The sequence below is a fragment of the Anabrus simplex genome, chromosome 4, assembly GCF_040414725.1.
Source record: "Anabrus simplex isolate iqAnaSimp1 chromosome 4, ASM4041472v1, whole genome shotgun sequence".
NCBI classification, from domain to species: Eukaryota; Metazoa; Arthropoda; class Insecta; order Orthoptera; family Tettigoniidae; genus Anabrus; species Anabrus simplex.
This window is the reverse complement of record NC_090268.1, coordinates 236,427,116-236,449,292: the sequence shown is the minus strand read 5'-3', so window position 1 is coordinate 236,449,292 and position 22,177 is coordinate 236,427,116. Positions and strand designations below refer to the sequence as shown.

Genomic DNA, 22,177 nt, shown 5'->3' with positions numbered 1-22,177 from the left:
CTACCTGTCATAAGAGGCGTCTAAATGGGGCTACAGGGGCTCTTGACTTGAGAGTGTGTTTTGGCTCGATCTGGTGGTAGGCCTACAGTATTTGAAGGTGAAGCCTCATTTCGGAAATCTTACTAGCACGTAAAAGAACTGTGGAACAAAATTCCATGACGTTCGAAAACCGGTGATAGTTAGCGAACGTAACACCACCGAGGGTTATGGGGAAAAGCCGTTGGTTACACAGTCGAAAAGTGCTATTGCAACATGACTTAACCTTACGAGTAACACGGACCGCGGTATCTACATGCACTAGCTGTGGTGCCAATGCCATTATTGATCACCACTGTCACAATCAAAAATGACCCTGAGACTTCAGTGAAAGAATTTGCTCTGGCCTGTACAAATAGATTTAAAAAAGAAGCTGCACGTTAAAACCGTTCACTTAATTACATTCGAAATAATTAATGTTTCATAGTAATGATGTATTTTAGACTCTTAGAATAAGATATACTTATTTGAGAAGTAATGGTATATTCGAGATGAACCACGACTTCGCCATTTTGGTAATCTGTTATGTTAAGACACTAATTATTTTGGCCATATTATTGGCCTTGATGAAAGCTTCTTCTTTCTTTAGTAGTTCAATAAAGGCTTAAAGCTTTGGAGAATTGGGCTACGAAGGAACACAGAGTTAAAGGCGTGCTTCTCTACAAGCAATTTACACCAGCAAACTCGTGGATCCAAGATCCTGCAATGAATGGAGGGAGGGTATCAAATGACAGCTATTATATCAGCTCTACAAAGTATACCAGACAGTCTCAGGACAACAGCCTATATCGGCGTTGCCACAGAGAGTTCGAAACACTTGTTCATGCCCTTGAAATCTGTCCTCATGATGAACTCTTTACGTAACTCACGTCATGCTGTCAGATCAGCCATCGCTGATACTCTGAAGAAAGAATAAGGGAATCAACGCATACCAAGAAGTTCATGATCTCTCCTGTGATAGCTGCAATCGACGGTGGTGGTGTTGGTGGTTTCAAGAGGAAGTACCACTAGGGAAACATCCTCCATTACCACCGACCAGAGGAAAAATATGGAATGCGTCCGACTCTTCCAAAAATGAAGGGACCGGTCAAGAAAGACAAGGACCACGAAGGACATGTGAATGAAAGACTCCCTTGGCCTCGGAAGCCTAATACCCTCGGGATCGGAAAAGAACAAGAGTTGACCAAGGGAGGTCGGATAGGATAGATAAAGTTTAGGAGTCTGACACAAATAAGTGGAAGCAATGTCAAACTCAGCTACGGGTCCCATGGTTACTTTGTACCACCGTATAACTGGCCAAATCAGGTTATCTGTTCACATCCCTCAGCTCAATAGTGGATCTAATATAACAGACCGTACCAATTGTCTTTTGAAGGCGATTCGGTACCTTGGAGGATAAGGGACAGAAGACATAACACATCGAAAGAAATAAGGAAGGTAATGGTGTAAACTGTTAATATTGTTTCTGTAAGCTCATAACATTGCGAGAAATTAGATGTATGATTATAAATAATCCAGAATACCTGGCTCAACATTCACCAACGCTACTACTGTACGATGGAATGTGGGATAGGAGGCTGATGATGATGATGATGCTTGTTGTTTTAAGGGGCCTAACAGCGAAGGTCATCGGCCCCTAATGGTACGAAATGAAAGAACAAAAATTACAAAGGCATCCACTGACCAAAATAAAAATAAAAAATGTCATGAAGAATGAATGGATGGACAGGAACCCAACAAAACACAAAACAAACAAAAACAAAAACCAGTGGATCGGATTCAATAGAGAACGAAAATAACAGTATTACCGACCAAGGTACCACTTATAAAGCACAATGATGCTTGGTGTCTAAAGGGGGTGCAAAATCCACGTCTAAGGCCCCACAGAATGGTACATGTCGCGAGTAAAATAGAACCATGGTATGTGTCATGTTGGGGTATTAATCAGAAGTAGCGAAGACTCACGGTGTTCCACAAAAGATGGTACTACTCACAAGTATTGTACTTCGTACAGGTAACGCAGACCTATGGTGTTTCGCACACAATGGCGTCACTTACAGCCAACGCAAACCGATGAGTTTCCGCACCTAGGGTACTAGTCACGGGTGCCGGTCCCAAGGGCCCCGTGGTGTTCCGCACATAGTGAGTACTAATCACAGGCAACGCAGACCCACGGTGTCGCTCATATAGTGGTACAACTCACAGGCTACGCCCAGACCCGCGGTGTTGCCCACATGGGTACAACGCACGGGTACTGGAATCCACCAGGCCAGGCTTTTTACTGCAACGAATCACAAACATATTTCGTACCATATTAGTGATACTACTCGCAAGTACATGCAACCCATGGTGTTCCCCGCATGATGGTACGAATCAAAAGTAGTTGCATGGTTCTAATTCATTCATCCCTTGGTCGCCCCTTTTGGTCGCCTCGCACGACAGGCAGGGGATACCGTGGGTGTATTATTCGTCTGCCTCCCCCACCCACAGGGGGTGTGTGTTTGGTCCGCGAGAGGTATTTTATTTCCCTCAAGTCCGCCGGCAAGCCGGTTAGGACCCCCCTATCCGCCACCTGGGACGCGCCACGTGGGAGTATCACCTCTCCCCCTGCTACGCCTGCGTAGCAGGGTCGTGGGGGATAGGAGGCAAGAGAATGGAGCGCTCTCACAAAATTCTTAAATTTTCAGACTGCTCCCCACCCATAAATAATATTTATACATAGTAGATAAAAAATGAGTGCATCTTCCTACTCGTTCCTTATTTAATATTCTATCAGACTTAATTTTGATCGTCAAAATTCAACTCTCTCCCATGTTCTGTAAAATCAGTCAATACTGATCTGCATTTAGGGCACTCACCCAGGTGACCGATTACGTATCTGTTGTTTTCCTAGCCTTTTCTTAGATGATTGCAAAGAAATTGGAAGTTTATTGAACATCTCCCTTGGTAAGTTATTCCAATCTACAACTCCTCTTCCCATAAACGAATATTTGCCACAATTTGTCCTCTTGAATTCCAACCTTATCTTCATTTTATGATATTTTCTACTTTTAAGGACATCACTCAAACTTATTCGTCCACAAATGTCATCCCACGCCATCTCTCCACTGACAGCTCGGAACACACCACTTAGTCGAGCAGCTCTTCTCCTTTCTCCCAAGTCTTCCCAGCCCAAACTTTGCAACATTTTTGTAACGCTACTCTTTTGTCGGTAGTCACGCAGAACAAATCTGCTGCTTTTTTCTTGTGTGGATTTTTTTCCAGTTCTTGAATCAAGTAATTGTGGTGAGGGTCTCATACACTGGAAGGATACTCTAGTTGGGGTCTTATCAGAGACTTATCCCCTGTTGATACCAACAACAAACATTTTATCTATGTTTCTGAGGAAAGTGTACCTGCGAGGAGCTTACACAATGCCATTAGCTCATTCAGTTTTTGAGTAAAAATGGACGGAACTGACACAAGGGACCGGACACTGTCCTCATGTAGCACCCTCTCCCTACTGTCATATATCACGTCATTCAGTTCATCTCATTAACTCCTCTGATGAGGTTGACGTCAGGAACGGCATCCGGTCATAAAAACCCGCCACGAAAGATTCATCTCACCTCATACCCGACCCCGTAGGGAAACGGGACAAGGGTTGGACAAACAAAACAACGTGTTAAAAGGTTGTGAACTTCCTAACTAGCTGACTTATTTTACAACATATGTAAATCTGCATTTAACTTGAAAATCTGAATATCTTCATTTAAAATGGAAAATCTGAAAATTAATATTCATTATATAAAATACACACTCGTCGAACCTTGTACTCACACTTACTTGTTACCTGCTTACTTACACATACGTTATTTGAAGGGCGCCAGCTGTCACTCAGTACAGCAATAATAGAATGAGACTCTTGACCATCTCTAGGGTGTGGGGTAATAAGCTTACTTTTGACAACATACCATATAAGTTCTGGGAAAAGGAGATTGGCGTTCGGTTTCCCCATTCATTTTGAGGTTAAGATATTTTACTGTCAATGAAATGAAACTCTGAATTCGTTTGATAGAACAATATATATTCTTTAAATAATATATCAAAAAATAGTGAGTCTTGTTGCGATAAAACAGATGAGAATATGAAATTATGACATTGCAACTGACAGAAACTAGGCATGAATTTGAATTCTTCTTGACCGGACATTTAACAATTTATACGAAATATTTCCCTCACTGATTCACTTGACTGTACCTTCAACACTTTGAGTGTAATTACGACGTAATCCATTGCTCTGGTGTTTACTGTAGATGTGTCACGCCTAACGTGGTGATACATCCTTGAGACTGCTTCTTCTCCATATCATCTGACTTCTTTGTAAGTCAATATGGTATGACCTCTTGGTAGGTCCAGGGTTGCCCTCTCTGACTCCTTGGTAAGCCTTGCGTCCGCGTCTTCCACTAAGTGACGGACCAACCATTTGGTCTCACTCTCTCAATGACCAATAATGGCTCACTGAGTCTTCTCCATCTCTCATTCACACTGGTTGACTGGCCACCTAAGGCCTCTTGATCTAGTAGACTACTTCACTGTACTGCATCCGTATAAGTAATGACTGACGCTACAATATGGAGCTACCTTATATAGACGTTGGTTGACACAACTACGTAATCTCCAAAAATAACAATGACATACTCCCACCTACGCGACAGATATTACATACAGTGGTGAAATAGCCCCGCGGCGATTGAGTCGATGCGCGCATATCTAAATAAATACGATGACATAGCCAAGGCGTGGCGATGACTTGGCAGAATCTCCACTGGTATAGCAATATAACAACGTCACTTCCAATCTCTGATATATACAACAATTCTCACTGTACAGGTGTTCAATGATAATCTACACATACGTATATATGTATACATCTAAGTGCAATCTTGCAAGCAACAGGCAATTGCAAAATTGAATAAAACGGATAATTACAATAATAGTACAATATCACAGATAACATAATAATAATACTGACATAATAATAATAATAATAATAATAATAATAATAATAATAATAATAATAAAATACAGATAAAATCATACAATAATAAAAATACAGATATCATCTTGTAACGGGATTTGAACCGTTACAAGGTACGTTTGCTATTTAATAAATACATTTTATGAAATTAATATTCAGGCGTCGGAAATGAATAAAAGACATGTTTTACAAGTAAAACTAACATTTTTAATAACACTGTTATCGGATGAGAACGGTCTTCTGTGGTTTCGCATTTTCATTTCTAGACAAATGCCGGACCTGTTCCTATTCATAGGGCACAGCCGATTCCTTACACATCCTTACGCAGTTTCGTTCACCATCATTCATTTAATCTTCATTAGCTCCTCAACTGAGCTTGGTGGCAGGAAGGGCATCCGGCCATAAAAATATGCCATATAATTTCATCTTACCTCATCCCCGATCCCTTACCATGAAACGGGACAAACAGGTAGACATACAGTTAATATTAACGTATTTAATTATTACGTTATTATAATATTTTCCTGCCTGCTTTCATTTCTTGATGGATACAGTTATTTTGCATCCATTTCTTGGCACAGACCAGAGAAAAGTGTTTCTTCCAGTCTCATCAATGGCTGTGTCAATATGGAAGCTGCTGGGATGTGGGTGGTACTGAGTAATGCCATTCAGAGCACAGCCAGTGCTTCTGATTGTTATGAAAAGTGTTACACATAGGGTTAGTCGTGCTTCGATAGCACTTTCTGGCTCACTAAGGAAAGCAATGAACGGGCGAGTTGGCCGCGTGCGTAGAAGCGCGCGGCTGTGAGCTTGCATCCGGGAGATAGTAGGTTCGAATCCCACTATCGGCAGCCCTGAAGATGGTTTTCCGTGCTTTCCCATTTTCACACCAGGCAAATGCTGGGGCTGTACCTTAATTAAGGCCACGGCCGCTTCCTTCCAACTCCTCGGCCTTTCCTATCCCATCGTCGCCATAAGACGTATCTGTGTCGGTGCGATGTAAAGCCCCTAGCAAAAAAAAAAAAAGGAAAGCAATGGCAAACTACCTCATTGCTCATCTTGCCTAGTACGGCTCATTTTGGTGCTACCATTGGTTTTTCTGGTTTTCTTATCACTGCATAGACTTTGATGGTGCTATTTGAGGATCCATCCAGCCTCTGGGCTGATGACTTTAGAGATAATATTTTCACCAGAGTGTACTTATACGTGGAGAATAAAGAATACCAACGTATAGTCGCTCAAAAACTGAATGATTTGATGGTATTTTGTATGATCCTCGCAGGTGCACTTTTCTCAGAAACAGTTAGTTATTGAACCTGTAGATGAGATGTTTGTTGTTGGTATCAACAGGGTTTCTTTATACATGAGAGTGAATGATATTTTGATAATCAAAATTAAGTCTGATAGAATATTAAATGCAAGGAATGTGTAGTACCATGCACTCATTTTTTATCGACTAAGCATAAATATGATTTTTAGGTGGGGAGCAGTCTGAAAATATAAGAATTTCATCGTACAATGCTCGTGCATGTTGATCCCGTTATTCTGGATTATTTATAATCATACATCTAATTTCCCGCAATGTTAGGAGCTTACAGAAACAATATTAACAGTTTCCACCATTACCTTTTTTATAATTTTCTGTCGATGTGTTATGTCTTCTGTCCCTTATCCTCCACGATACCGAATCGCCTTCAAAAGACAATTGGTACGGTCTGTTATATTATATCCACTATTCAGCTGAGGGATGTGAACAGATAACCTGATTTGGCCAGTCATACGGTGGTACAAAGTAGAAGTGACACATTTGTTAGAATTACAATAGGGAAATTAACTCACTCGTCCTCACAAATCACTACTGAGTCAGATATGAGCTATCCTAGTAAATGAACCTAAACTCAACGTTCTACAGTCGAATTGTCATCGTTCAACAGACGATATTATCCCTGTCATTCCTGGAAAACGTAAGATATAGATTTAATTTCAAGTTTCTGGAACTACACCAGGATTCAATCTCACAACTCTTACCACCTACGATATGCATCCGGTTATTATTATTATTATTATTATTATTATTATTATTATTATTATTATTATTATTATTATTATTATTATTATTATTAGAAGGCAGTGAGTTGGAGAAGAAGACCGGAGACTGCGCTCTGCTTTATTAATGTTTATGGAAGATTATCTCTTTTATATACAGTACTAGCTGATGTACCCGTGCTTCGCTACGGAATTCTACATTGTATACAGAATTGTAGGTTAGGTGGAGTACACGTTGTGAGTAAGACTGTATTAAATTGCATAGCTCTTAACGTTACCCTAGAAACGCGACGGAGAAATCACCAAACGTTTTTTCTCATATGAAGACTACGTTAGGGAATATTTATCGTAATGGTAGGCCCGCTTGCCTACCATCAGTCACAATCACGTTGGGGAGTTTTCATTATAATGGCAGACTCTCACTCTCCACCTGCCTTTTTACATCCACAGAAAGACTCTCTTAGTGATTTTCCCAACTGAAATGAACATAGGTCATACAATTACGTCAGTAGGAATGGCGCGAGTAAAGCAATAATTTCACATGAAATATTTGATCAAATGAAAAACCACACATTTTCTCACTTTTAACAAACAGTACTACGCTGCCGATTTAACACTCCAAAGTTCCAGAGCTGGAATGACAAGGCCGCAAACAGCCGGGATCCGTGAACCCTCTTAGTCTTTTTTCGGTGGTGGTTGTGGGGGGGGGGGGTCGAATAGTGGAGAGTCCCAGGGCAAAAACTATGCCCTTTTAACTAATCTGTTTCCTAGGAGTACCCGATGAGTCGGAAAATCTCAATTCACTACACTGGTGGCGGAAAAATCTATCTGACTTGGAGGCAATTTTTTCCTCCAAGCCAGAGGAGAAACCGCCTCTTCACTGCTAATTTCGAATAAAATGAATGTAGAATTTAATGAAAGTGAAAAGGAAGAAGCTCGTTTTAAGAAACGACTCTTTTCAGGGTTGAATTTGGAGTTATTTAGTGAATTGTGGTGCTATAATTTGGAATATGCCTAAATTGTAATTCTAGACCAGGGATCGAATAGATGGAATACTATGATGAACCAGTGAGTTCTGTACCAGCAGATGGCTAAATGGTTTGCGTGGTGGCCTTTGGTCACAGGGGTCCCGGGTTCGATTCCCGCCAGGGTCGGGAATTTTAACCATAATTGGTTAATTTCTCTGGCACGGGGGCTGGGTGTATGTGTCGTTTTCATCATCATTTCATCCTCATCATGACGCGCAGGCCGCCTACGGACGTCAAATCAAAAAGAAAGACCTGCATATGGCGAGCCGAACTTGTCCTCGGACACTCCCGGCACTAAAAGCCATACGCCATTTCATTCTGTACTGTATCAAAAAATGTGTGAACCAGAAGAATAGCATGCTAAAGAAGAAAGTTTTCTAACTCGCCAGTTATTTCCCGCCAATATTCAGTCAGGCTGTTATACTCGGTACGCCACGAACCTGCTACGCAGGCGTAGCAGGGGGACAGATGATACTCCCACGTGGTGCGTCCCAGGTGGCGGATAGGGGGGTCCTAACCGGTTTGCCGGCGGACTTGAGGGAAATAAAATACCTCTCGCGGACCAAACACACACCCCTTGTGGGTGGTGGAGGCAGACGAATAATACCCCCACGGTATCCCCTGCCTGTCGTGAGAGGCGACTAAAAGGGGCGACCAAGGAATGATTGAATTAGAACCATGAAACTATTTTTGATTCGTACCATCAAGCGGGGAACACCATGGGTCGCCTTTACTTGCGAGTAGTACCACTCTGTTAGGTACTGAATAGTTTTGTGATTCGTAGCACTCAAGCGGGGTTCAGTGTGGGTTTCCAGTACCCGTGAGTCGTACCCGTGTGAGCGACACCACGCGTCTGGGCGTAGCCTGTGAGTTGTACCACTATACGAGCGACACCGTAGGTCTGCGGCGCCAGTGATTAGTACCCACTATGTGAGGAACACCACGGGATGTGTGGTTAGTACACCTAGGTGAGGAACCTCATCGGTTTGCGTTGGCTATGAGTGGCGCCATTTTGTGAGAAACACCATAGGTCTGCGTTACCTTTACGATGTACAATACTTGTGAGTAGTACCTTAATGTTTGGAACACCGTGAGTTTACGCTACCTTTGATTAGTACCGCAGCTTGAGAAATACCATGGTACTACTTTACTCGCGACATATACCATTGTGAGAGGCCTTAGACCTGGATTTTGGACCCCTTTAGACATCAAGTATCCTCGATTCAGGATTGTGCTTCATGAGTGGGCCCTTGGTCAGTAATGAATTATCTATGATCTTTTTTGAGTTGGATCCACTCCTTTTTTGTTTGCTCGTTTTTTGTTGTTTTTTTGTTTTTGTTTTTGGTTCATGTCCATCCATTCCTTCTTCATGACGATTTTTGTTTTGGACAGTGGATGATTTTGAATTTTTTGTCATTTCATTTCGTACCATTAGGGCCGATGTCCTTGATGTTAGGCCCCTTTAAACAACAAGCATCAGCATCATCTTCATCATACTCGGTACGCAGCAGTAATCCCATCTATCGGAGTTGAGCGGCAGCATAATTGACAAAGAACATCACCACAAACAATGGTCAATGTAATGTTATTGTTGAACAATGTTATGCGCTTTCATTATTGTAGGCCTTCACATTTAGTTTTCTTCCGACTCTGAAATACCACTCTTATCATAGTCGGTACGGTAAAATTGAATAAAACACAAATGGTCGGAAATTGTACTCTATAACTTTTGTTATGTAGTACTTTTCGATAGGACCAATAGCATAGGTATTTAAAAATTAAATTTTAGGCGCCTTCCCCTAAACTATAATTTCATACAGGGCGAATAAAATGGTTTATAGCTTAGCCTGTAGTTTCTTATTCCCCGACTCTATATACAGACTTTCATTAAATTCTTTTAGCCCATTTTCTCGTGGCTTGGTGTTGATATGGAATTGGCAACAAAAATACAAATTCATGAATATCTATGTTATCAAAGCCGGTATGGTAACAATGTATGGCATGAATGATAGGAAATTTAATTCTATATAACTTTAGTTATGCAGTATTTATCGATGGAACCACTAATAATATAAATATTTTACTCAGGGTGAGTAAAATGATTTATAGCCTAGATGGTAGTAGCTCATCCCCCGACTTCACATACCGATTTTCATTAAATTATCTTCAGCTGTTTTCTCGTGATGCGTGTACGTACGTACATACATACATACATACATACATACATACATACATACATACATACATACATACATACATACATACATACAGACAGACAGACATTACGGAAAAGTAAAAAGTGCATTTCCTTGTTACTATGGACATGACCGATACAGAAATACCATTTTTTTTTCAAATTCTGACCAATGTACAGACAAAACTCTTACTTTATGTGTATAGATACATTTACTTTCTGGATCTAAATGTTCTGTACCAATTTCAAAGTTCCAATTCTGCTGCCATCTAGAAACGAAATGGAATTCTGCTGGCATGCTCCCAAGGCTAAGTTAGTTTTGTAGAGTGGACTCAGAGCCTTCCGTTGTAAGCACTTAAAATGCCAGCAAGAAAGACATCGAATTCTAAGGATTTTGCCCGCCCATACATCGGTTACCCCTATCAGAATCAAACTCCTTGAGTAGAACACCCTACCTCTTTACCATTGAGGAGGTTCGTTGGTTATCTTGGGTGATTTATTTATTTATTTATTTATTTATTTATTTATTTATTTATTTATTTATTTATTTATTTATTTATTTATTTATTTATTTATTTATTTATTTATTTATTTATTTATTTATTTATTTATTTATTTATTTATTTATTGACTTTAGCAGTGGCGAAGTTAGGGCTCATGGCCCTCTCGTACACTTAACCACATAATTGATCTACAGATAATACATATATAAAAGAAATGTACTATTCTATCATAAAATCAATGATAAGCTAAAAATTACAGATTTGGACAACATATAACGAAGAAAGAAAGCAGAGTTCAACAAATAAAATAGAATAAAATTCGGAGCATATAGATAATGAGAAAGAGACAAAGTCATAATGAAAAGTAAGATACAAACTGAAAAAATAAGCAATACAAAAAGATAACACAATAAGTAATAAAGTAAATGGAAATATAAGTATGGCAATAAAAGTGATCTATGTACATGAGTAAGAAGCTAAATATTATGTACATTACACTATAATAATAATAATAATAATAATAATAATAATAATAATAATAATAATAATAATAATAATAATCACTCAACCTATCATACGTCATCACACACACGAAACAGTCAGCGGTATTCAACAGGTAATCTCTACATGCAATCTTAAATTTCGATATTGAGTCTGAGTTCCTGACAGCATCTGGGAGTGAATTCCAAAGTCGTGACCCAGCCACAAGGAAGGATCTGTTATATATTGAGGAGTGGTTGACGGGAATAGCGAGGGAAGTGCCAGATCTAGTGTTACAATTATGGAATGAGGATAATAAATGGAATTTTGAAGAGATGTATTTGGGTAGATTTTCCTTCTGAGTTCGATATATCAAAGTACGTGGTATTTCCGTCGCCTCTCGGGTTTCAGCCAGGAAAGAAATGTGTAGCTAGGGGTTATGTGAGCATCATAACTCAAGTTAAAAACAAACCGAAGACCAGAGTTCAGTGCTCGTTGAAATTTCATAGTTTGTTCACGGGTTGCATCAATGAGGACAATGTCGCAGTAGTCAAGTATTGGTAGTATCAACGTTTGGAGTAGTTTTATCTTTACGTCTTGTGGCAAAATGTCCTTATGTCGTTCCAGGGGGTGTAGCGTCGCATACATCTTTCTACATGTATTTCTTACGTGTGCAGACCAGTCAAGAATTTCAGTCAGGATCATACCTAGGTTCTTCACTTCCTTACTGAACGGGATTACGGTGGCATTTAATGTCACCGGAGGAATAGCATAATTTTTGTACATGGTGTTTAATAATTTCTGAGAACCGATAATAATTGTTTGAGTTTTGGGGGGGGGGGGTTGAGGAGGAGAGAGTTTTCACTGGCGTACACACTGAGTTGTTGAAGGTCGGAGTTAATATCTCTTATTGCATTCGATATATCGTTTATATTAACGTGTTAGTAAATCTGGAGGTCGTCGGCAAAGAGGTGACATCTATTATACTTTATTTTAGAGGAGATATCATTTACATAGAGGACAAACAAAAGGGGACCAAGAACAGAGCCTTGTGGGGTTCCTGCCTTCCGGAGTTGCCACTGAGAAGCAGTATCTTGTACTGTAACACGTTGCATACGATCTGTAAGATATGCGGTGAAAAATTTTGAAGCAACATTACCGAAAAATTTTTCAAAATTATTCCTAACTGCGCCGGGTGAAATACATCCTTTACCTAGATATCGTATATGATCTATCAAGGTGCAACTAGAGAAGTCTGGAGTTCTAAGCGGTAATTATTATTGCAACGATCAACAATGTGGATAACAGTTTAACACAGAATTTGAACGACAGAGACATTAATTTCCGTTTCGCTAGTCCTAACGAATTCATCGACTGGGGTTTGATCCAGTCCACTTCGGATTATACCGTAGCTATGTGCTATGTTTGCGTGCTGGTAAATGATTTATTTATGGAAATGATGAGACGAATGATTTCGAATTATTTCATATCAAACTAACGATGGAAGAACTATTGCTCTACAAATGATGTTAGGGGGACTAAAACGGTATTCCACTGTAGAGTGGGGAATTTCCAGGGCATGTATTTCGTGGACCTTGGAGAAAGACTGTTTATTTGATGATGGCAAGGAACCGTGGCTTGGATGTACTCAAAACACTTGTGAATACCGGTTTTCCCATTCAGGTTCTCGGAATAGCTGTTCAGCAGCACTCTTCTCAAGAGCGCGGGATTTCAAAGGGCGTAAAGACCCAAGCACTTAGCACTTTAAACAAAGTCACTCTGTCTTGACGTAGTATGAGGTCCTTAATATGAGGAATATGTTAGAAATGGTACACAAGTTACCCCCATCAGGGGATTTACGGCTCACTTCGAACCCGGACTTGGAGAAGTGGCTTTATGTAACATCGGATTCCTTCCTTCAAGGAGACGTGTGAAGTGCGTACTTATGAACCACGCCTCTGTTTACAAAATTAAATACCAACAAAATATATAAACAAGAGGGCTGCAGAAGATTTCACCAGAACATAGTTGTCCAAGTGTTACGACTCTCGTAGAGAATATGACTACACTACTGGTAAGTACTGTACTTTAGCGATTTCTGATAACGCTTTAAGAATTCCTGTCAGTGCCCATTCATGGTGCTCAGTAGATAATGTTGTTGATCCTTGATTCGTTAAACGCTTCTTTCTAAATCTCTAGTCCGGCTCTATGGTTAGCATGCTGGCCCTCGATCACGCGGGTCTCGGGTTCGATTCCCGGCAGGTCCGCGAATTTTAATAATCACTGGTTAATTTCGCTGGCACTGAGGCTGGGTGTAGGCCTATGTGTCGTCTTCATCATCATTTCATCCTCATCACGACGCGCAGGTCGCCTACGGCTGTCAAATCAAAAGACCTGCACTTGGCGACCTGAACTTGTCCTCGGACACTCCCGGCACTAAAAACCATACGCCATTTCATTCCTAACCTCTAAAGGATCACACTGTTTACTCTTTCTTCACAGACGTGTTACATACGGGTTGAAATCATACTACGCACTGCTATATAACCTCTAGGTCAGTGGAACACAAATTTACTTAGCACTGCGGACAGAATTTCCATATATGTATATTTTTGCGGCCCACCTAAAATTAATCAGTGTAATAATAGATAAATTAGTTTTTTGGAGTAAACCCACTAACATTTCGCTTGAAAAATGTCGTAGAATTCGATTATTTTGTACATTTTAGGTAATATACGTTGTAACTAACAACATCTGTTTTACTTCTTACGATACACTTCTGTCCGATGGCAATCTTAACGGAAGACAATACGTGTTCGTCAGACCCCGTTTATCTGATCGAGAATAAATAGGAAGATGTATTTCGTCAAATGGTAAGGCATCTCCTTTACTAGCATTTATTATCAACATCATCGTCACTATTCCAAAATCATGATACAAGATGAAGAAGTGTGTTATATGAACTACATGCCCAATTTAATAGAGCAGCGTACGCCTTTACCTTGAAGAAATGGCCTTCGGATAACAATACTGCCCGTAAATACATTAATGCTGCCTGTGAAATTCATATGGATTGTCACAATCGAAATATATTAGTAGTCGTAGCACTCCATTTGAGATTTAAATATACATAAAATGTGTAACCGTCAGTCTAAATAAATAGGTTATATCTGAATAATAAGGGTAGTGATAGTTCTGTTACATTTTAAAAAATCACTCAATTGTATATTTAAATCTTGAACATAAATAAACTAACCAAAAATAAATAATGACATTTCATACGAAAAGAAGTTGCTTTTCCATAGCTTCTCCCCGATGCAGTCTTTTTGATCATATTTATTATGTGCTGAATTTGTTCGGCTTTCTTTTAAAGAAATAGACCACCTGGTGGCCATGGTCGTGAAGTCTTTTGACATCGTGGTTAGCTGCTTCGAGTCCCGTTGTTGGACACCATCAGAATATTGGCTGGTAGGGTAATAGTGATATATAACTTCTAATCACCAAATTGCGCTCCAAAACCCTGGGTTCAATTCCAAACCTCTCCGCAGTGCTCGTATGGAGTGAGGACATATGACTCTGATGCTATTCTTTCATCCGTCGAACGTTCTTCTAACGATATTACACATTTGTTATTCCTTATTTTACCTAAGTGCACTCAGTTCTCTGCGCAGTAACCTATAATAAGTTGATTTTCCATTCTAATTCCTCATCAATCTGCTTCCCTATAAATTATTCTGTACGTATTTTTCTCTTCACATTGTTTTAGTAGGTCTTCCACTTCTATTTCTTATTGCATTAAATGTCTTGATTGTCTTTTAATCTGGCATATTTCATTTAACGAAAAATACCCATTCTCATTGTATTTAGTTGACTGGCTCCATTATCTCCATTATCTCTTCTGCAGTAATTCCACTTAGCGTTGATGAGTGAAAGAAGAGGACTCTGCAAACGTGTTACCACTAGTCAATCAGTGTAATGTTTTCTTGATTAGGCTATATGACGTTGTGGGCCATGCCTCCGTGTACTTGAGTGTGTTGAGAAGTGCCCGATAACAGCTGCAATTGTGCTGCTGTAGAAGTGTGTTACGAAAAAAGTGTAGTGTTACAAAAATATTGAAAAATTTGCTTACGGAAGACTTGGGAGTAAGGAGAAGAGCTACTCGACTAAGCTGCCAGTGGGGAGATGACGTGGAATGTCATTAGTAAACGGATAATCCTGAATAGATTTTCTGAATGTTAAACAGGTCATGAAGATAAAGTTGGAATTCACGTGGACCAATTGGAACAAATTTTCGTTCTTAGGAAGAGGAATTAGGGGTTGGAATAATTTCCAAACTCTTTGAAAACAGTCAAGAATAAGTAAATAACTGATAGCGTATCTGCCACCTGAGCGACTGTCCTAAATGCAGATCGGTGGTAATTTATTTATTTATTTATTTATTTGTTTATTTATATATTTATTTATTTAATTTGTTTGTTTGTTCATTGTAACTGAAATGTATAAGACTAACATTTAGGTAGGTATCGCAGGCCTTGAAATAAGGTACTATCTCGATATTTTCCAGGAGAGTGTGGAGCATGTTGGGAGAAAATCGGCATGTATGAGGTCAAGAATCGTAACTTCATTTTTTAGTGATTTTGAGGTTCTGGTATCGTAAGATAATTAGAAGAAAATCTCCTTAAAAGTATACAGTAGTACTTCCCAGGTTTATTCACATATATATTACGTTGTAAACAGAAACCTGTATCTCCCATATCGCTTAGTAAACCTAACCCCATGGCCCTACAGCCTTGAAGGGTCTTGGCCTACCAAGTAGCCACTGCTCAGCCCGAAGGCCTGCTGATTACGAGGTGTCGTGTGGTCAGCACGACGAATTCTGCCGGTGCTGCTATCTCACCGTCAGATAGCTCTTCAATTGTAATTACAAAGGCTGAGTGGACCTCGAACCAGCCCTTAGATCCAGATCCGGGAACCGAACCCGCGGCCTCCGGGTAAGAGGCAGACACGCTACCCCTACACCGTGGGGCCAGCCATATCGCTTAGTGGTATTCAATAACTTTAAGTATTCAAATAGTGTGCTAAAATGAATAAAGTAAGTAACAAATTAAGGAACAAATAGTTTAATGCAGAAATGCCATAAAAATGCACCTGTAATAAGAGCACAACGATTGTGTTCCTCTTATTCTGAGAAGTCCCAAATGAGAATTGCGAGTCAGGACTTTTGACCTCTGAGGTACAGAATTCATACAGTCTCCTCATTAAACATGATTATCCTTCACACTTTCCAGTGTGAAAAATATGAAACAGTTTCCCGCAGATTTTCTTACCACAAAATAAATTGTATGGAAAGTGATCAAAATATTTTTTCCAGCAAATTTTGTTGTGCATTTCTCCTTCGAAACGTAAACCGCTGTAAAATATGTGCTGTGACTTTTTTGCATAATGCATTCCTAATCCTATCTCTTTACTCTATTTTAGTACATGTGTTACTTCTCTTTGTTTACTTCGTAATATATGTTGATACTCGTTTTGTACACGATTTTCATTTCATTTTAGATAATAATATTATTGAGTTTTACTCCCACTAACTACTTTTACTATTTTTGGAGTGTCGGAATGATCCTACATCTTTAACTGCTAGTTAATCTATCGACATTTGAGCGCCTTCGAATACCACCGGACTGAGCCAGGATCGTACCTGTCAATATGGGCTCAGAAGGCCAGCGCTCTACCGTGTGAGCCACTCTGCCCGGCTTTTAGTTAATACCAGCTGTCACTGATGGGTTTGTTTTTAATCAGTTCATGTAAACATGTTTTCTCCCTTTTCTTAGAAATATTATGATAATTTGAAGACTCAAGTAGATGTGATACTTCCACAAACAGACAACATTTAAATCAAAAATAGAATTGGTAATTAAATAATTAATACTATTACCAGTAACATTTTAAAACAAATTAAGTTTTATTCCATAACGCCTTTCAGTTTATACTCACTCTATCGTCAGTTGGTAATAATAATGGCGTATGGCCTCCGGAGAGGCCTGGTGCAGGTCTTTTTCTAGTAGACGGCCTATTAGGCGACCTGCATGTCTGTGAAGATGAGGGCCCTACCTAGGATGATTTATAATGTTGAATATGCCACACACGCACCCAGCCCCCGAGCCACTGGAATTAACCAATTAAGTTAAAATCCCCGACCCGGCCGGGAATCGAACCCGGGACCCTCTGAACCGAAGGCCAGTACGCTGACCATTTAGCCAACGAGTCGGACGTCAGTTGGTGAAATGGTGGCATTCAATGCTTGCTCGACTTGATACACAATTCTTTTCTTTCTTTCTTTCTTTCTTTCTTTCTTTCTTTCTTTCTTTCTTTCTTTCTTTCTTTCTTTCTTTCTTTCTTAATCCGTTTACCCTACAGGGTTGGTTCTTCCCTCGGACTCAGCGAGGGATCCCACCTCTACCACCTCGAGGGCAGTGAGACTTTGGGTGAGAGTTTGGGTCGGGGATACAACTGGGGAAGAGGACCAGTACTTCGCCTAGGCCGCCTCACCTACTATGCTGGACAGGGGCCTTGTGAGGGATGGAAAGATTGTAAGGGATGGACAAGGAAGAGGGAAGGATCCGGCCGTGGCCTTAAGTTGGGTACCATCCCGGCATTTGCCTGGAGGAGAAGTGGGAAAGCACGGAAAACCACTTCGAGAATGGCTGAGGTGGGAATCGAAGCTCCCCACTACTTAGTTGATCTCGCGAGGTTGAGTGGACCCCGTTCCAGCCCTCGTACAACTTTTCAAATTTCCTGGCAGAGCCGAGAATCGAACCGGGGCCTTAGGGAGAGGCAGCTAATCACGCTAACCATTACACCACAGGGGCGGACCAGAATTATTTTCAAAGAATTTTAATTTATTGAATAGTAGGAGCTATGTGCATTATGAATTTATTACATCTGTATTGGGTAAACAATGTGTGCGTCGTCTCAGAAATGTACAATAGGTACTGAAGCTTAATATTGCTTTTAAATATTCATTTTGCATTTTAACATTGCGTATGTGTTAGGGATCTGTTAATCGATATCTATAAATGTCCAGAGCTCTGAAATGGTTAAGTGTTGTCCCGTGCGTGCATGTGTGTGTGTGTGTGTGTGTGTGTGTGTGTGTGTGTGTGTGTGTGTGTGTGTGTGTGTGTGTATAACAGTGAGACAGTTTTGTTATGTTTGATACTTTATGGACTTTCTTATGTAGATGTGGAGCAACTTCTGAGTTTTCATGCTTATGTAGCCGAAGTTCCGCCAACTGTTCTTTAAACCTCATGTCAAATCCTCTTCCAGTTTGTCCAAGTAAAACGATTCAAAGTTTTCACAGGTAATTTTTTATACACCAATTTGTTTGAATTTGGTGTATTCACTGAGTGTGGTAGAATCTAACCCAGATTGTTTATGGTTGAGATGATGAAGATATTTTGCTTCTCTGTGGAATACAACGTAATACAAAATATGACTGGCAACAGTACAGTATTCATTATTTCATTACTAGTTAATTCACAGTCACGGACAAGGCCTACATTAATATTTTAAAAAATAGAATTGATCATTATTCACCCTAACTCGAGTTGAAACGTATTAGCCGAAAAGTGTTCGGTTCCTTGCCTGAATGGTCTGCATGGCGCTTTTCGGTTCAGAGGGTCGTGGGCTCGATTACCGGACAGGTCAAATATGTTAACCTTAAATGTTTAAATCCACTGTGTCGGGGACTGGATATCTGCACTGTCCCCAACATCCCGCAATAAATTCACGCCCATTACTTCAGGATGAAGGCCCTACCACTTTAACTCCTGCCCACCTCCTTAGCAACAGCTACTTACATATTCCCTCTTTTCAGGATTTTTAGATTCCACGTCCCCCTCCCCCCTCCCCCACTGCTCCACAATATTTCTCTGATAATAATACAAGGTGTTCCTGTTCTCCCTAGTTTATTTCATTCCCAGTTAATAACACTTATGTTAACTCGGACGACGATTGACTTGTATCCCTACTGAACCTGAACCACTTCTGAACAAAGACTTGAAACGAAAATTCTGACTTCAACAACAGGCAACATACGATCTTATAAAAAGGTGGACCAACGAATATCCCTTGGAACTAAGAAACTACCATCATGTCCAGCAAACACATGGGAGAGCAGTTCCCTTACGAGTGAAACATGTAGTTCTTCTACAAAACGACTCAAACAGACGTCGTATGTGGAAGAAAGCACTCATCCCCAAGAGTTACGCCAAGGACGAGAAGACCACATCAGGATAATGATACTCCGCACGACTGACGGAGTAATGTTACCCTACAAGTTACTCTATCTGCTTGCAACCTGTTCTTGTAACTAAATGCTTCTTTAAAATAAAATCTTCACTTTTGTATAGCACTTTCAGTGCAGCTGGTCATCCCACTTTAAGTCGACCAGGGTGGGGAGGATGGAGGAGATTGAAACTGTTAACTTGTGCATTCTCTCTGACTTGACTTGTACATTTTTTCTGAACGTCTGGATACGTTGTTGTATGATGGTAGTACGTAGTTAACCTAAGTGATTTCCTTTTTATCACATCTATTCACTACGCATGTCTTTAATTTATTAACCAAACTTAGAATTTTGAGGTATTTCGTAGATTTTAACAAAGCCATAAAGTCTAGGATACTTCCTAGTGTATATCCTTACTAACAGCGACTTACATCTTCCCTCTTTTCTCGATTTTTAGATTCCACCCCCCCCCCCCCCCCCGCGCTCCTCCCACTGCTCCTCCCTATTTCTCTGCTAATAACACAAGGCGTTCCTGTTCTCCCTGGTTTATTTCATTACCAGTTAATAACGCTTATGTTAAGACTTTTCAGTGTTACGGACATATCTTTTTCTCATCTTTCTCTGATTTTTCTTATTCCTTTGCAGTCTTTTAGTTGATGTGCTACTTCCGTATCTTTATTGCATGAAATGCGTTGACCTTTCGTCCTTGGTGTAGTGATCGATGGACACTGAAACCATCGGCCAAATTATATCAGGTCTAGTGAAAAGCAAAGTCACCTCCGTACAGGCCATGAAGGTCCTTGGAGGAGTGGAAGGTAAAGGCTTCCACCATTGTTAACCTCGGCACGTGATGGGGTAGAGTGGTTACCTCTACGCCCGGCCGCCTTTGCCCCCAGGAATTAACCTGGTACTCATTTTTGTTGTAGGCTGAGTGAACCTCAGAACCATATGCACCGCCGGAAGTGGAAATTTCGTTTCTTAAATTTTACGACTTCCTGACGGGGATTCGAACCCACGTCCTTCCGGGCGTACCGAGCACGCCTTTACCGCCTCGGCTAGGCACCCCTTATCAGGTCTAGTAGATACCAAAATTTGGTCAGCACACCTTCTATTTCATAGTGATACTCAGTTGGTCTAACACGTCAGGGATGCTTGTAGAGTCTTTCCGAGACTGATAGAAACCAATTACCCATTTTGTTGAGCAGCGACGCTGTATGTGAAACAGTCCGAGATATTATATGTTATATTTCTGGTAACTGAGGATTTTCCTTGATTTCATTTCAGAATTCACTTCAGAATGATTTTCTGTTGCATTTCATCGTGAAATATGTTAGGCCATTTCTTATACCTGACACTAGAGCTACTTGTCTACTACTCCAAATTTACAGAATTTGGCTTTCACCTTTCGTATTTCAGAAAGGCGCCTTCTTCTTCAAGAGGATGGAATTTGTCGAATACATCCGCGACATCCTCTGACTGTCGTAAGAGGAGACTAAAACTAGGGCCCCTAAACCTGGGAGCGTGCGATATCGACCAATGGACATCTAGCTGAATCTGAAATTGCTTCCACTTAATTGTACCAGGATTCTCTCTTTTATACTTCAATATGACGTCTTCTAGTCAACTCTTGTGATATTCCGACCCTAATATTAGGTTCGTGAGACCTAAGAAGTCTTTCATTTTCAAGTGCTTCGTGGCCTTTCCCATTCTTCTGTCTTCGAAGGATCAGGCTTCCCCCCTTTTTTCTTTCATTAGTGTTACGAGAGAATGGTACTTCTTTCTTAAAACGAATAATCATCACCACCACCACAGCTCCTCTTCCTACTTCTCGGATTAATGCCAGCCACCATCATCACTTACTAACGTAACGCAGTCCATCCCGTTACTGAAGTTCAACTTGTTCCGTCTTCTCCAACAGACGATTACGTCTATCAGTAACATGTGAAACATATGTATCTACTCCAGTTTAAATCTTGATTGCTCTTCTGTTACAGAGTGTCCTGACCTTCCTGGCAGCCATTGTAAGTTTGGCGGTGACAAGTCCCATCAGCTCTGCTGGCGGCGGCTGGGGCTGGGGAGGTGGAGGTTGGGGAGGAGGCGGCCACTGGGGCGGTGGTGGTGGCCACTGGGGTGGAGGTGGACACTGGGGCGGTGGTGGTGGCCACTGGGGAGGAGGTGGCGGTGGCTGGCATCACCATGGCGGTCACTGGGGATGAAGTCGACTCTTCTCATCACTCCACAATCCATTTCGAAGTGCTGACAGATTGTAAAAGTGGCTATGCGCTTTAGAGCATTTGGAATAATGTTACCCTACAAGTTACTCTATTTGCTTGCAACCTGTTCTTGTAACATATTGCTTCTTTAAAATAAAATCTTCACTTTTGTATTTTATTTTGTTTCCTTATGTTAGTAGACGTCAAAATTAGAATATCGGCAATCAAATCCAAGATGATTTCTGTACCCTGTTCATATTGGTGATTATCGATTGCATCCTCTTTTTTTCAATTGGCTTTTCGTCGCACCGACACAGAAAGGTATTATGGCGACGATGGGATAGGAAAGGACTATGAGTGGGAAGTAAGTAAC

At 40.5% G+C, this 22,177-nt stretch overlaps 1 protein-coding gene across 1 annotated transcript; it reads left to right on the top strand.

The window, feature by feature from the left end:
• The first annotated feature begins 13,175 nt into the window (after positions 1-13,175).
• On the top strand, positions 13,176-21,977 carry LOC136872612 (neuropeptide-like protein 30). The gene is made up of 2 exons (XM_067146414.2): positions 13,176-13,381; positions 21,586-21,977. The coding sequence occupies exons 1-2, from the start codon at positions 13,367-13,369 to the stop codon at positions 21,805-21,807; spliced, it is 237 nt and encodes a 78-aa protein (XP_067002515.2). The 5' UTR covers positions 13,176-13,366; the 3' UTR covers positions 21,808-21,977.
• The last annotated feature ends 200 nt before the right edge of the window (positions 21,978-22,177 follow it).